This window comes from Bombyx mori, chromosome 16, assembly GCF_030269925.1.
Source record: "Bombyx mori chromosome 16, ASM3026992v2".
Classification (NCBI taxonomy): Eukaryota; Metazoa; Arthropoda; class Insecta; order Lepidoptera; family Bombycidae; genus Bombyx; species Bombyx mori.
In genome coordinates this window covers 13,206,672-13,224,626 of record NC_085122.1, presented here as the reverse complement: position 1 = coordinate 13,224,626, position 17,955 = coordinate 13,206,672, and the positions used below count along the sequence as shown (strand labels likewise).

The window sequence follows — 17,955 nt, the reverse complement described above, 5'->3', positions numbered from 1 at the left end:
CGACGGTGACCACTTACCATCAGGTGGGCCGTATGCTGGTCTGCCTACAAAGGCAATAAAAAAAGTCGATCACTCGTGAGAATGTCTGAAATTTCTTTGTAACCTTTTAAGTCAAATGAAACCACAAAATGGATACATATCGCGCTCATCCTACCAATTCACATAGAAAGATGATTTAAAATATTAGAATTCAGTCAGAGATCTTAATAACGTTCACAAATCATTATCTCATATTTCAAATGTAAATCGCGATCGTTCATAGTTATGAGAATACAAAAAGATTTCTTTACCATTGATAGATTGTTCTGGACATCCCAACAAAGACTAAAAACTACACTCGAATTTGCATAAAAGCCATGTAACTATACTTGAGACCTTAGAACTTATATCTCAAGGTGGCTGGCGCATTTACGTTGTGGATGTCTATGGGCTCCAGTAACCACTTAACACCAGGTGGGCTGTGAGCTCGTCCACCCATAAAAGCAATAAAAAAAACCCAAAGAAACGCAGCCTAACTCTTTCGGGATTATTTGTTGATTTTCGGCGCCATCTAATTATAAATCTTTGCACGGGTCATCGCGATTTTCCATTCACGATCACTGTTATCTCTATCCTCGATCGAGGCAACTTTTTCAATTTCCGCGCGCAGAGGCCGTCAAACGGTAAATGATTATAAGTGTGACGTCAGAGGGAACGAGCCAAGGCGGCTTGCTGTAATGAGAAATAAGGCGAAAAAGTACCCGTCAAGAACGTCCTGGATAGTAAAAAGTCGATGTTCCGTAGCCACTTTAAAAGTATCGGGTTTGTAAGAAGTCCCTGGAGATACCAAAGCCTTTGGTTAGCATTAGTGGATCCCTGGTTCCCTAATCAGATCCCTGATGATGAACAGATGGACTATAGGCTGCTCAGCCCATAACCGTAGTAAATCAATAATTCTTCAATTGAGTCAGAATACCTCAATCACTTTCATTTGTTTGAATCCATTAAATTACTCTACATTGGTCGATCTAATTAACAGTGAATTGAGTTTAAAATGGGTTTTGTTTTAATTATAAATAAACCATTTTATAAAATTAATTTTTTTTTTGCTTAGATGGGTGGACGAGCTCACAGCCCACCTGGTGTTAAGTGGTTACTGGAGCCCATAGACATCTACAACGTAAATGCGTCACCCACCTTGAGATATAAGTTCTAAGGTCTCAAGTATATTTACAACGGCTGCCCCACCCTTCAAACCGAAACGCATTATTGCTTCACGGCAGAAATAGGTGCGCGCGGACTCACAAGAGGTCCTACCACCAGTAACGCAAATTATAATTTTGCGGATTTGATTTTTTTTTTTATTGCCCTTGTAGGCAGACGAGCATACGGCCCACCTGATGGTGAGTGGTTACCGTCGCCCATGGACTTCAGCAATGCCAGGGGCAGAGCCAAGCCGCTGCCTACCTACGATGTTATTCGTTCGTCGTGGAAGTCAATCGTCAACATTTGTTGAGTACGTATTTCATTAGAAAAATTGGTACCCGCCTGAGATTCGAACACCGTTGCATCAATCAACACGAATGCACCGGACGTCTTATCATTTAAACCACGACGACTAAGATTAATAAAATCATTTTACTTCTGTATCTTTGTATGTATTTATTCGCCTACAAGATCTCCGGGCTTGGGTGTAGGGGTCACAGAAGGTGATGGTGGTTTAAATGACAAACTCTTCACAATTTCTTCTTTAAAATTATATTTTGTTAAACCATCTTGAATATAATACGAGCCCCTAAGAGACGGAAGCCAAGAGAAGCCTCCATCGTTGCCTTTTTCATCTTTTTATTGATTAAAAAAGTTTCCTAATCTAATATTTCCTGGACGTCGACTCGTCTCAGGATAGTTCGTATTGGTGTTCTGGCTGATATCTTTGAGGGTTTTTATTTATTTTGAATATTCATATAAAGACGTGCGATAAACTAGCAAAAGTCTGTTAGTTACCATTCTGTGCAGTAAAAGAAAAATACGTTCTGGTTCAATAAATGATTGTTTTTTTTAAAAGCACACTGCGATATAGTGCTTTTTAGCCATCCACCCCCGTAGATGCAATCCGCCCTTGTCTTTACTGGAAACTGAACGTTCAATTAATATAACGCTATGACTTCATCACCCCATTTATTTATTTATTTTATTTATTTATTTATAACTTCTTATACTAGAAAGTATAAAGGCGGACTTAATGCCATAGGCATTCTCTAACAGTCTACCTTAGGGGAGTGCAGAGATGAAGCTTGGTAGGTGTAGTGTGAAGGGGATATTATTTAAACATATATTATGTGTATATATAACATACATAATACATAGTACTTAAATAAATACATATACATAAATATATAGATATATTTAAATGGGTCATATAAAATATTATCTGGTTTAAACCTGAGCTTGTACTTTATCTTTATTACGATGCAAGTGGCGTGCCTTCTTGGAAAGTCATCATTACTTATGGATACTTAGATATGTGCATCCACCCGAATTAGTCCGATCTTTGGAATGGAGAGATCGCTAGTGGTCCACAGGCATCTCCACTTTCACCAGGACGGATAACCACGGACGAGCTCGGCCACAAGTTAATTCGGTCACTGGGATAATTAAAAGCTTTCGAGTTCTTTAAATATTCACAGTGATAAAAGCGATAAAAACATATTATGTTACGAACTCAAGAAAATAGATCAGTTACAGTCATATCTAAAAAAATACTTATTCAATACTTATTCATTGCTCGAATTAAGTAAATAATGAAGGATTTTCTTTCAGCAACTACACTTCCTGACTCCCCCTTCATTCGAGGTGGAACGGGTGATGATGAGCAGCTGTGGTAGCAGAATCTGCGTCTGGGGTACTCAAGGTGTCACTATAGCTGAACTACCTTCGAGATGGGGTCGCGGTGGACTCTTCGATTCTGGCAGTCAAACCGTGCTTTGCAAGTAAGTCTTGGAATAGTTTGACGGATTAGTTAAAAAACTGTTGATTCCACTGTTAGGACCACAACTGCGCTTAATCGTTTTTTTTTCCTACCTACGCTGATAGCCTTGAGAGGCTATTTTAGCTTCACCCTAACGTGTAGGTGAGCTCACGGGGCTCAAACCGGAGTGTTGTTAACACTGGCCCTAGCAAGAGCAGTGCTTCGCAGAATCTACCACTGGATCGGGAACGCGATCCGCTGAGAAGATCCGGCGAGAAGCTCAGTGGGCTGTGTCTATGGGTGAATTTACTCGTCGAGCCCTTCGTCGCAAGCGACGGGTTCGTCGAGGACGGTAACCGGTGCTTGAGATACCTAAAAGCACCGTTGATGAGTAAGGAGGATCCGTAATGACGTGCTTAGGGCGACGTCGGCTGTTTACCATTCGGTCCTCAGGATCGGGTGCTATTCCAACGTAAGCAAAAAAGTGAGAGTAGAAATAAATTGCCAAAAAAACTGTAAAAACAATTTAATTACCCTAGTACTAAGTACAAGACATTACGGTTATAATGTCGCGCAGTGTTAAGGTATTTCAAAGACTTCAGGATCCGCATGATTTCTTAACAGGTGTGTGGATAGTTCAGTGGAAATAAAACTTTGGTGTCACAAGACAGTCGTATATACGACCCTGATAACAAAACGAAATAAACAGAAAAACTTCCTTTAGGATCTTAATGACTTAAAAATTAGCAATTTGAGGTAATCAAAAATACCGAATGACTCCGGGTAATATTTAATCCTTTAACCTACGAAAATTAATTTTCTCTCTTCATTAAACCTTTATATAAGGTCTTCAGACAAACACCTGAAATCTAATAGAAGCTGATAATTCTACTGAAAGGTTGGCACGTAAGCGCCGTGTATTTTCTACTATCACGGTAAATTTTGTAACCTATTAAGCTCTTCGAAGCGGCTATAATGTTAGCCTGAGGCAACGATTAACTCATAGAATATCGTTCAGATGTTCCTGTTTTCGGCTTCTTTGATGTATTACCTATTAAAATAAGGAAATTCGTTTTGGTATTTGTACACAGTATATTAAAAGATTAATTGCCAAATAGCCTTTATCCAATGGTGGGGACAATATTCAATCAAACTTAGGATATTGATGAAAGTAGTAGTTTGGTAGGCAGCGGCTTGGCTCTGCCCCTGGCATTGCTGATGTCCATGAGCGACGGTGACCACTTACCATCAGGTGGGCCGTATGCTCGTCTGCCTACAAAGGCAATAAAAAAAAGTTTGAAAATTCGACTAAATATAGAAATTGAGTAATCAATTAAAACAATAGCTCATACATAAATAAATATGTTTGTGTGTTTGTCTTTTGGTGATCGAGCGAAAGCTATTGGTAGTTCAAAAAAAATCTTGCAATTACTGGGATCATCAACGATCTGTGGAGAACATTTAGTTTTCCTAACGTTCCTAAGTTATTTAGTAGTTTCCTAAGTTATCCTAACAAGTAACGTAATTAATTGAAAAGACTAGTGATATTAAATACATAATCGAATATAAAAGAGTTCATTCAACTAGAAACAATTAAGTTCCCTCTAAGAGACATCGGTCAAAATGAACAGAAAAATCAAAACAATTTTCTGCTCAACTAATCTGTGCGTTTCTCGCGTCGGAGTCACCACTCTTTTGTACATGTTATTAGGCGGCTATATCTCGTAATTTGCATATTTCGGCAGTAAAATTAATTCGAAGATTTGCCCGCATCCTCCATCCAGACTGGGGTGTCTTATGAGGGGGTGTTGGGGGCGGTACGGGGGCGATGTTTTCGGATTTCTGCATTCGAATACTGTGTTCCACCAATACGTATTGCGGTTTATACTAAGCCGGCTGTCTTAAGTGTGTGCGATTTTGTCTTTTAATTGGATTTATCTTGATGTGTTTTTGTTCCTGTATGTTGTTCGCATAGACGCAGAATAGCTAAGGTCAATAATAATAAAAATCTTAAAACCATTTTAATTAAATTTCAATAATCGTTTATACCCGTTTATTTGTTGAATATTAACGATTAATACTGTATAGTCGCATCATTAAAGAAAAATAATCTCTCATCCGGAATAACAGCCTTCAATAATAAGGGAGACCACGCGAATAGGACACTGTAAAGCAGGTCAAGCTTAACATCAGTCACAAGACATGACGTCATATGTGGCTAATATAGTTGTATATTGGCACTAAATGACGTCCACGTAATGACGTTAGGTACCTTGAGCCAAGTCTTGTAAAATTGTTTAAACTTATTTGATCTGGTGCAGCGCGATAGATAATCGCTTGTAACATGTATTGTATGCGCTTCAGCAAAATCATTGTGTCTCGATTTCAAATCGGTAATATATGTACCAGCAACCTAATTTATGAAGAAGCACATAAAATACTGTACATGGATAGGTACCATACTACATGTTTCTGTGAAGAAGCAATCATGCGAACCAGCTTGCAAAGTAGGGCCGTCTCAATGTCGGTGGCGAAAAAAAACGCTGTGTTGTATAAAAGTTTCCACTTAACACTCATGTGCTTAGTGCGAGTTTTTTAACGTTCTCGATAGCGTAAAAGTTAACTTAAATTTGTGTGGAGTTGAAAAGTTTGCCTACGTTTGACTGTAGAGGCGCTGTTCCAACTGCATACAAATTTGAGTTAACTTTTACGCTATCGAGAACGTAAAAAAACTCGCACTAAGCACACAGATTGCACAGCTCGTCTGCCAGTCGACACCAATAAAAAAAACTAATCTCCCTTTTTTTTCCCTACCTATGCTGATAGCCTTGAGAGGCTATTTCAGCTTCACCCTAACGTGTGTAGGTGAGCTCACGGGGCTCAAACCGGAGTGTTGCTAACACTGACCCTAGCAAGAGCAGTGCTTCGCAGAATCTACCACCGGATCGGAAACGCGACCCACTGAGAAGATCCGGCGAGAAACACAGTGGGCTCGACGAGCGAACTAATCCATAGACACGGGATAGTTCGCTCGTCGAGCCCTTCGTCGCAAGCGATGGGTTCGACGAGGACGGTGACAGGTGCTTGTGGTGCCTAAAAGCACCGTTAATGGATCAGGCTAATCTCTCAAAACGAATACTTACCACGGAAACGAGAAATAATTATGAATACACAAATAAACATTTTAAGTAATCGTTCGTTAATCCTTACAACTAATATTAGCAATAAACGACCCCTTCCGGCTAATTATGCTAAGATATTTCGCTCAAGTTTCTGTCTGCAACGGGTACTCGGAGTTTTACAGTTTGTTTTGCTCCAACGTGATAGTACCACATAGGCGTCTTTCGCTGTTCTAACTCTTGCAATATTGAATGTGTCACACGATAAGCGAACGAAACTTTGAACCACAGCGATTTACGAGTGACGAGTCGACAATGGATTTGGTATTAAAATGTATTAAAAAAGATCCACTGTTTTTGACGTGATAGCGTATTATAAATCAATGAACACCGGCTGCAGACACGAAAAAGTGTCACGTTCCGCCTGGGTATGAGTGTGCAAGCGAGAGCGCGGAACAAGCGATAGAGAAGCACTAACGGCCCAAGTGTTAAGCGGTTAAGAGTATTAAGCGGAAGGCATCGGCTTGGCTCTGCCCCTGGCACTGCTGATGTCCATAGGCGACGATAATCGCTCACCATCAGGTGGGCCGCATGCTCGTCTGCCTACAAGGGCAATAACAAAAAAACTTCTTTGTATGATACACAATAATGATAATTCAGTTATAGTAATTCAATTCAATTCATAAAGGTTTGCAATTTTTTATCAATGTTTCTTTATGACATCATCATCCATGACGTTATACCTACCTAAAGTCAACCAATTTTTTTATATTGCTCTGATGGTTTAACGATCTCACGGTCCATCTGGTGTTAAGTGGTTACCGTAGGTAAAACACAAGTGCTTCTCTATAAAAATAGCAGGATGGTAGTACCGACCTGTGTGGGCTTATTACATTATTTTTTTAATACAATTTTGCTATTCCATATCCCCTTAGCAAAGTTGTATCGTACTGTGTACGTTAACCGGATGTCGTAATCTCATATTTCTTTGATAACCCCTTATCTTAAACGGTTCAGTGCATTTCGCGGATGCAAAACTCAAAAATTATAGAATAACAACTCAGTTGAATAATTATATTAATGAAATTACACAAGATGTTTGTGGATTGGTCAGTTGTGGCGAAGCTTGAATGCAGTATGTGTCCAGCAGTGGACTTATTTTATTTCTTTATTTAACCTCATGCACAAAGGTACAATGGCGGACTTAATGCCCGAGGCATTCTCTACCAGTCAACCAAGTGAGGTGTACAGAATCTTGTGGTAGGTGCATTACTTAATGTGAAAATAACCAAATTGATAATCCATATAAGTATATTAATACGTGAAGCAAAAACTTTGTATCCCTTTTTACGAAAATTGCGCGGACGTAGGAGTATGAAATTTCCTATACTTATAAAGAATATAGAGAAGAAGTAAAGAATGCTAATTTTTTTTTTAATTATGCATAAAAATTACAATAAATCAATGAAAAAAGCATTACACACACTACACTATATATATATGTATATTTTATGTATGTGTTTTGTATAATACCACAACACATACATAAAATATACTATTTGTTACTGTCAATTGTCAAACTTCTGTTATTACTTAAAGTCTGTGGTCAAATTGAGAATAGATTAATATTGTTTGTCTTTAATATTATTTATCTATAATGCAGTTTTGGCGAAATCTGTGATTATATTATAAAAGTATAATAGTGTTTGACAATAGAACAATAATAATGTTTAAACTTATAAATTCAATTAATTATAGTCGAATTTCGACTACTGCGGGACCACTAGTAATATTTCATACATATACAAACACATACAGGCATATATATATACATACGACTTATGTGGGTTTATTATAATGATGATGAAGAAGACGTTTGTAAGTTGATACCAAAAGATGACGGGAGCCTGGTAGATAGACTCTGTTATCCAACTATATCCGCCCCAAATCATTTTTGCGCTCCAATTTGAGGCATAGGCTTAAAAAGGTCAGCTTTATTGTCATGATTGAATTTGTATTCTTGGCCTATTTCTTGGTTACTTCAGATTTGCAAATGAGATGGACTGAAATATATGATTTTATCGCGATGGAGATATCTAGATTCCATGTTATTCTCAGTAAGGTCAGAGCTTGGTAAGAAAATGTGATAAGCATTTTATTATTATGCTCCGAACATGAGGAAGTGATAACAATTGCAGGAGATTCAAATGGCGTACTCATCATATCATATTATCTTCTTAAACATCATAACCAGATAAAATATAGAATAACCTTCAATTCGATTCTAATCAGTAAGGATTTTTTTAGGAAGGTAGTATTAGTAGTGGCCCTAAATGCCTTTCCAGTTTCACCAGGACAGGGGCAAAGAAATGTTAGGATTACATTAACGTTCATGATGTCAAAGTCTAATATATTACTAGAGGATGACCGAGCTTTGCTCGGTATTTTTGTTTTGATAAATAGTGTTTTTCAAATTATATTTAAATACGAATACATATATAAATTATATTATTATATAAAAACATATATAAATTATATTATTTCTTATTTTCTTTCAATAAAAAAAAGTTTATGCTTAAGTTGATCATCGAAAAAGTTGATTATTGATAACACGAATAAAACAACATTTTCTGAAAATAAATCGTAGTTAGATCGATTTATCGCCCCAGAAATCCTCTGTAGGTATACTAAACTTTATGAAAATCGTTGGAGCCGTTTCCGAGATTCAGATTATATTCCTATATATATTTATACACAAGAATTGCTCGTTTAAAGGTATAAGATATTTCGGATTAATAATTTAAGCGGTTTGAAATAGCTTAAATACAAATAGCTTAAAAATATATACTTTGATATCGAATACGCGATTCAAACATTCAATTATTGGACTCAGACAGACGTTAAACAACGAGTCCTTTACAAACAGCAGCCGAAACAAACGCCGCCTGCACACGGGAATTGAACCAACTACATTTCCTTGTTGGGCTGATATTTGTTTCAAGCCAATAATTCGGCGAAAAAACTCCCTGGGGAACGGTAATGCTCAATATAAATAACTTACCATTTTTATATATATATATATTTGTTGGTTACGAGATGATTTTTCGTAACTCATTTTTAGGTGGCGTGATATGTATACAGAAGTTTCAGCGGTTGGCAACGCTCCATTCAGATGTGTGAGCTAATAAAATAAGACGACCATTACGACGAATTGGAAACATTGATGTTATAATCATTATAGAACGTCTACCTCCTACCTTTACTGGTGGTAGAACCTCTTGTGAGTCCGCGCGGGTGGGTACCACCACCCTGCCTATTTCTGTCGTGAAGCAGTAATGCGTTTCGGATTGAAGGGTGGGGCATCCGTTGTAACTATACTGAAATCTTAGAACTTATATCTCAAGGTGGGTGGCGCATTTACGTTGTAGATGTCTATGGGCTCCAGTAACCACTTAACACCAGGTGGGCTGTGAGCTCATCCACCCATCTAAGCAATTAAAAAAAAAGGACGGCTACCTCAATACCTCAAAGATTATTCAGCGGTGTACACTTTATCTCCATAATATCACTTCAGATTTGCCAAAACAACTCTCATAACCGCTAAAACCGAACGCAAAATAACATTTCGCAGCGCAAATTCGAAAAAGCCTCACGTCCGCAAAAACCCCGAAACTAATCTGAACAAATAACAGCACATCAAGATCAATAGGTTCGGTACACACGTAATCCTTTAACCACTAAGGCCGCACCGCAAAACCGAATCATCCTGTAAGTCTCAATTACTTGGTTACCCTGATTTACCCACGACCGATCCAATTTGTAAACTGTACCCTGATCAGAGCAAACTATGTATGATCTATCATGCAAAAATCGACTCTGTACCTTGAAGCATTCGGACTAGTTCTAATTGAACAATAAGCGAATGACATTCACAGTCGATATTGCCTAGTCATGCGAGTGATGACCACGGAAGAGATAAAACGAATTCGACTTTAATAGATAAGAGATAAGGGTTCGATCAGATCACAAGGGTATAGAGACAACGGTCTAAACTCCAATTATAGACGAAGAACTATTTTATCTAACACTTTGTGACAACGCTAATCTGATTAGAATCTATTGGGATCGAAAAGATGGATAGAAAGGAAGGAGAGAGCATTTTATTAATTCGTTCCAACATACGTGTAAAGCTGAGCGTAGAACAGATCTCTTGAAAATAGATATTTTTGCTTTATCAATCAACTACGCATTTATAATTACAATGAAATCATTTATCTTACATCATTTTTTTTATTGCCCTATAGGCAGACAAGCATACGGCCCACCTGATGGTGAGTGGTTACCGTCGCTCATGGACGTCAGCAATGCCAGGGGCAGAGTGAAGCCGCTGCCTACAAAAATTAACAAAAAAAAATTAACAAGGTTTTAAAGTTTACACAAAGTTCCACATCCTACATTCAAACAAAACTACTGTATAAAATATCGCATACAAAATTTAATAAAAAAAAACAACAATAGTTAAATATATAAATAATCTAACTCTGAATTATCTAAACCCACATATCTTAAGTGAATGGGATTGATTCGTGCGGCCTCTCCCGGCAGCCGGAGATCCGGGATCTACGCCTAAACCAATTTGCCGGTTAATCCGTAGCGGCGCTGATCGCAACGCCTTCTGAAACACCCCTGATGCGAAACGACTTTATTTAAGATTATTTTTGTCTTGAACCGAACAAGAATTTTTGAGTTGCTTTAAAAAAATTGTTAATGTGTTACTGGTTTTTTACTGGTGGGTAGGACCTCTTGTGAGTCCGCACGGGTAGGTACCACCACCATGCCTATTTTTGCAGTAATGCGTTTCGGTTTGAAGGGTGGGGCAGCCGTTGTAACTAATGAGACCTTAGAACTTATACCTGAAAGTGGGTTGTGCATTTACGTTGTAGGTGTCTATGGGCTCCAGTAACCACTTAACGAACAGGTAGGCTGTGAGCTCGTCCACCCATCGTAATCGTTGGCTCGTAACACCCCTCAAATTTATAGTATAGTAGAATATTAATGTATCTTATCAAATAAAATTGCTTAATGTATAATTAGCTTGACTGATATAAAAAATAATAATATATGTTTAACAAATTAAAATTATTTTTATTTAATCATTTAGGTGGGCTACGTATATTTATGCAGGGTGTGATTTGATCAAGAACAGAAAATGAGGAAGGAGAAATAGTAACTCGAAGAAGTAGTGCTCGTATTTCTGCTCCTTCTGTTTACTATGCACTGCAGTCGCTATGTTGTACTAGTCGGCCCAGTTATATCCTCTAAAACGTCGTTATACATCTTCATCGTCATCATCATCAGCCACTGTCCACAGCTGAACATAGGTCTATCCAATTGCACGCCATTGAGTGCGGTCTTCGGCTTCTTTCATCCAGCTCTTGCCAGCCGCCCTGCATAGATCATCACTCCATCAATGCTGAAGGCGTCCTAAAAGTCCTCCTGTACGTTTTCTGATTCGCGGTCTCCACTAATGAACAAGTTTACCCCAACGGTTATCGGCTCTCCGGCTAATATAATAATTATACATCATGTATTGACTTAATTCCAAATTTAAATGGGAACTTAATCAAAAGCTAATCTGAACATTGTTTACAAACAGCGTCTCCATCGAAATGACCAAAACAAGCCCGAGCCAAGTAATAACTTAATAATGCAAGCTTAAAGCAAACACAAGAGGCCGATATGCAAATAACGTGTAGTGGACGTCGGTCCGTTTATTCTGGGATGTTTGAATTTAGATACAGTCAGTCAAAATACACATAGTAAATGTATCGGGGATTAGATGTGTATAATTTTTGAAAGGACATGTTTAAGGACAGGTTAACTACAATCGTAGAGTCAACAAATCCGACCCCCAACTAACTAGATCAGATCTAGTACTACGACCAAGATGACTTTGAAAATTATCGATTCACTCTGACAAATTCAAGCTGTAATCCCCATGCGTCCTTAAATAGCGGTAACATAAAAAGGTTCTTTTAAAGAAGAACATATTATATATAAAGATAATTATAAAGAAGAACAGTGTAAGTCGTTTTTAAGACTCCAGATATTTTCTGTTAACCGAACCAATGGCAAAAACATTTTTGAAAATATTATTTTTTTTAAATATAAATGAATTATTCCGTCATCACAACGCGAATCTTGTGTGTGTGTGTGTGGCCCAGTTTTGAGAATCTTCTTTCATCTCCTAAATTTTAACCGTGAACCGATATTTCAGAACCCTTTCAACCTGCACTTGCCCTATTTATAACTAATTTCTCGCAAATAACTTCTCATAACACCCATTTTAGAAAAAAGCCGTGTAATATTTCTGATATTTTTATTAAGCTACGATTTGAATATACTCGTAAAACATAGTATTTGATATCGCGTTTAGTCTCGATCATTCGTGACCATGAAAACTGTGCAGTATCTGAAAAGTAGGAAACAATTTAATGTCAATAAAAAGGTAACATATACGAGACAGGATAACGTTGAACAATTAATGATTATGAATCAATTACTGCATATATGTCAATAGCATTTAAGTGATTACTGAAGTCTTTTTTTAATGGGAATCCCAAATCGACGTTTCAATGTCAAACGCATTGAAGGACCGTAAAGGTAAAAAATTGCAACGTAATCTAACATAATCGTAATCTAACGTCCTCGCGTGGAGTACTGCTCCCATCTCTGGGCCGGGGCTCCCAAATACCAGCTTCTTCCATTTGACTCCCTACAGAAGAGGGCCGTTCGGATTGTCGATAATCCCATTCTCTCGGATCGTTTGGAACCTCTGTGTCTGCGGAGGGACTTCGGTTCCCTCTGTATTTTGTACCGTATGTTCCATGGGGAGTGCTCTGAGGAATTATTCGAGATGATACCGGCATCTCGTTTTTACCACCGCACCGCCCGCCACCGGAGTAGAGTTCATCCATACTACCTGAAGCCACTGCGGTCATCCACAGTGCGCTTCCAGAGATCTTTTTTGCCACACACCATCCAGCTATGGAATGAGCTCCCCTCCACGGTGTTTCCCGAGCGCTATGACATGTCCTTCTTCAAACGAGGCTTATGGAGAGTATTAAGCGGTAGGCAGCGGCTTTGCTGTGCTCCTGGCATTGCTGAAGTCCATGAGCGACGGTAACCACTCACCATCAGGTGGGCCGTATGCTCGTCTGCCTGCCTACAAGGGCAATAAAAAAAAAGAAAATTCCTGGACGATAGAACCGGATTTCGAGTTGCATGTTGGAACATGACCGTAGTAAAGGTCTTTATTATGCTCATACTATTCATGCTAACTGAATAATAGCGGCGTGAATACAAAACGTTTTGTTCGTCAGCTTCACTAAAGCTCGACTATCGCCATTAAGACGCGAATTACCATCTTAACTGAGCGTGTATTAATCCTTACAACTAATATTAACAATAAACGGCCCCTTTCGGCTAATTATGCTAAGGATCTTTCGTTAAAGTTCCCGTCTGCAGCGAGGATTTAGCATTTTGATCTTTGTTTGCGCAATCCTGATAGTTTAAAACGATGTTGGTATTCAGTTTTTCGATATTGTATTTTATTGCATTAATAGTAATCTTTTCTGTTAAAGCAATATATTAGTTTTCATAGTCAAACGGCTTAATGACGTTAGTAGATACCTTGCAACCCTTATATTGATCTGGAATCCGTATAGAACTTCTCAAGCAACAAAACAAACATATTCTATGTAAACATCAATAAACCCTTAACTGGGCTCGAAGGGTCGACGGAAACCCCAAAAAATCACCATTAAATGCCACGAATACTTTTCTCACGTTCAAATTTAAGTAGCTAAATCACTCCCCTAGAGGCCTCAACCGCACGATTTTCGGGTAGATCACACAAAGATTCCCTTTTTTATCCCTTCGCCCTGAGGGAGGATCAGCCGGACTGCATTACCGGTATCGATGGCAAATTGGCCCTCCCCATTCTTGTAAAGGGTTAAAAGATCTCGAGACTTCTTGAGGCGAAGGAATGTTTTTATATTGAACTTTTATTGGCTTCTGTCTGGGAGACCTGTTGCATTCTAGGAAATTTTCAAAGGAATATTCTTTTACATATCATATAATATTCAAATAATATTTTATTAATAGGGATCTGCCCTAGAGTACCGTATTACTGCATTTTACATAGTTTAACAGCAATTCTTGTCTCACATTAATTAAATAAATTATAAATCAACATACAATAAACAGTGGCTTTGCTGTGCTCCTGGCATTGATGACGTTCTTGAGCGGCCGTGACTACTTACAATCAGGTGAGCGTGTGCTCATCTTCCTACGGCGTAAATAAAACTAATTCGCTTTAAAAACGTTAAGGTCAAAAGTCTTACATGAAGACTGTCATTATTCATGAGATGAATGTGCAACAACTTCCTCGACTATTACTTATAGTTCTAATAGCTTATCATCGAGCTTATTCTCGATCTGTAATAGTAACCAGTACAGGTCTGATGTTTCGGTGAGTTCCTGCACCGGATCACAGCCGAGCCGACGGCAGAGTGCCACCATTGTGGTTGCGACTTGGACACGGCAGAGCATACGCTCGTCGCCTGCCCCGCATAGGAGGGGTGGCGCCGTGTCCTCGTCGCAAAAATAGGAACCGACTTGTCGTTGCCGAGTGTTGTGGCATCGATGCTCGGCGACGACGAATCGTGGAAGGCGATGCTCGACTTCTGCGAGTACACCATCTCGCAGAAGGAGGCGGCGGGGCGCGTGAGAGACGCACAATCCCGCCGCCGTCGAGCGGGGGCCAGGGAGGCGGATCTCGCCCAAGCCCTGGCCCTCTTAAGTGTTTCGGGTCCCCCTCACATGTCGGTCTGGGGACCGGCGAGGGGGGCCTAAGAAGACGACGTGCAAGCTGCTCTGCACGCGTTTTACGCAAGAGCATCCGGGTGATGGAAGGCCGGCTATACTCGACCCACGCTGGTTCTGGCCCAGCGGGGTATTCCGTAGGGTAACCCACTCTAACCGGCGCCATCTAGGCGGGCTTCGGACAGTCTGCCGACCGAGAGGGCTGGTGGTCGTGGCGCCGACGACCGCCAGTCCGGCGTCCCGAGAGGGAGGGTGATGGGAGAGATGTGCTCCGCACTAAACGCTTCACTTTCCCCCCTTTGCCTTGTCATGAGTTCTGTCTCATGCGAGGTTTGGACGTTGGTTGTTGAGCGACAGGAGGTTTTAGTCAGTTCAACTCTGACATACCCCGCCCAGTATCCCCAGAAAAGGGCGGAAGTCCGGCGACTTCCTCCTGACCAAAAAAAAAAAAAAAAAAGTACACGTCTGATTCCGTTATTGACTTACACATGTAATTTGATCTTTTACGAGTTTGCTCTGATTGGTATTTCACCGCTATCCTAATTCGACCCTGAAGTATACATTATGAATAGTTGGATAAAACTTCGATCTGACATATACTTGTAGGGAACATGAGGTGTTTGTTTATTGCCTTTGTAGGCAGACAAGCATACGGCCCACCTGATGGTAAGTGGTCACCGTCGCTCATGGACGTCAGCAATGCCAGGGGCAGAGCCAAGCCGCTGCCTACCATAGGTAACCGCTTCACCAGGTAGACTGCGAACTTGTCTACCCAAGTACGCTATATAAAAGTATCCTATAAAGGTATGACTTACAAGGTTTTACTTTTAATTTTCTCGTTCCTAATCACAACATTGACGTAAATAGATAGAAAGGTCAATCAAATTGAAAATTATTGGCCTTTCGAATCTTCACCCGAATTCTTGCAAGTTTTTTTTATTTTATTTTTATTGCTTTGATGGGTGGACGAGCTCACAGCCCACCTGGTGTTAAGTGGTTACTGGAGCCCATAGACATCTACAACGTAAATGCGCCACCCACCTTGAGATATAAGTTCTAAGGTCTCAGTATAGGTCTCAGTATACAACTGCTACCCCACCCTTCAAACCGAAACGCATTACTACTTCACGGCAGAAATAGGCAGGGCGGTGGTACCTATCCGTGCGGATCCACAAGAGGTCCTACCACCAGTGAAAAATGAAGTCTTATGATTAAACACTTCTACGGTTAATTCTCCAATTTCACATTTGTAAATAAGTACACAAAATTTTTAATTTAAAAGTTTCAATTTAATGATGGTAAATTTTAAAGCACACGCGAATTGTTTACCACAATGGGTATATTATAATGGAATTTTACCTATAAACACATAGTTTCGTTCGGCAATTAAAGAAAGGATGAGACCCGGCTCGGTTTAATTTCGAATACCTCGCGCTATAAACGTAACTGACCTCTCTCTGGGCAAACGAAAGTTCCGTCACGTTTTAGTGTTTTAATTGTTATTATATGAAAGCATAGTATAACGGTTCTTTTTTCCCTACCTATGCTGATAGCCTTGAGAGGCTATTTCAGCTTCTCCTTAACGTGTAGGTGAGCTCACGGGGCTGAAGCCGGAAGTGTTGCTAGCACTGGCCCTAGCAAGAGAAGTGCTTCGCAGAATCTACTACCGGATCGGAAACGCGACCCATTGAGAAGATCAGGCGAGAAACTCAGTGGGCTGTGTCTATGGGTTAGTCCACTCGTCGAGCCCTTCGTCGCAAGCGACGGGTTCGGCGAGGACGGTGCTTGAAGTACCTAAAAGCACCGTAAATGGATCGGGAGGATCCGTAATGACGTGTTTAGAGCGACGTCGACTGTTTACCATTCGATCTGCGGGATCGGGTATGCACTCACGGCATCTTACTTCATGACGGGTAATCAGATTCCGGTCATCTCTATCACTGCCTAATACGAAATAGATACATTTCAGATAGAACTGGTAACCAACTAATTCTCGAAGATCCGAAATATAATTCTCAAAAGTGATGTGATTGGTAAAACTGTTCAGCAAATTAGTCAATTCAGTCAAAGTAACAGTCGTTACTGGTGGTAGGACCTCTTGCGAGTCCGCACGGGTAGGTACCACCACCCTGCCTATTTCAGCCGTGAAGCAGTAATGCGGTTTGAAAGGTAGGACAGCCGTTGTAACTACACTGAGACCATAGAACTCGTATCTCAAGGTGGGTGGCGGCATTGTAGATGTCTATGAGCTCCGGTAACCATTTAACACCAGACGGGCTGTGAGCTCGTCCACCCATATATGTAATAAAAAAATAAAAAATAAGCATTTCAGAAAAAAAATAAGCATTTCAGAAAAATCATGCGTGAAATAAAGAACGCTAAAAACATGCAGGCGATTGTTTAAATACAAACTCATTGATATTGTCAGCCAATAACAAAATACGAATAATTGAAAGGCAACCGAAAACCGCACTAAAAAAATGCTTAATTAAAAATTAAATCTCCCACAAAGGCGAGTCGGGGATGAACAAAAACGTAACGTGATTAGAAACAAATTACACAGTGGGCACGCGATCTAACCGGGCTTTGTGCTCGGCCACTTTTCTTTGTATATCGCACGAAAATTTCATGCGAAATTTAATTTCGCCGTTGAAGAACCCCCAGGAATGGATATTACTGTGGTCACTACGTGTGTAATTTCGTTTCTCAAGAGTGCGTGGACATTACCTTTTTCATGGCATACCGTTACGGCAGATGAATGCGGTGTTGGCTCGGCATGTAATTAAAATAGAGGATTTTTTTTTGGAATCTCTTTCACAATTTTGCAGAAGCTGAAGTCGGCTTTTGTTGGCACTTGTTGAATTATTTACTTTTGGGTCGGTCTGTCTTTTGTTTGCGCGAATTTGTCCCCAATCTCACCCAATCTATGTTATTTGGATATAAGAATTCGACATTTTGTAATTGCTGTCAATGGTTTACCTAAGTTTACCTTTTTAGGCAGCG

General features: G+C 39.7%; 1 protein-coding gene across 1 annotated transcript in view; it reads left to right on the top strand.

Moving 5' to 3' along the window:
- The window catches only part of LOC101737898 (nucleoporin 88), a 151,380-nt gene that overhangs the window by 81,874 nt on the left and 51,551 nt on the right, over nucleotides 1-17,955 (top strand). The window contains exon 2 of the mRNA XM_038016510.2: nucleotides 2,800-2,969. Coding sequence (XP_037872438.1) covers nucleotides 2,800-2,969 — 170 coding nt within the window. The remainder of the gene's footprint in view (nucleotides 1-2,799; nucleotides 2,970-17,955) is intronic.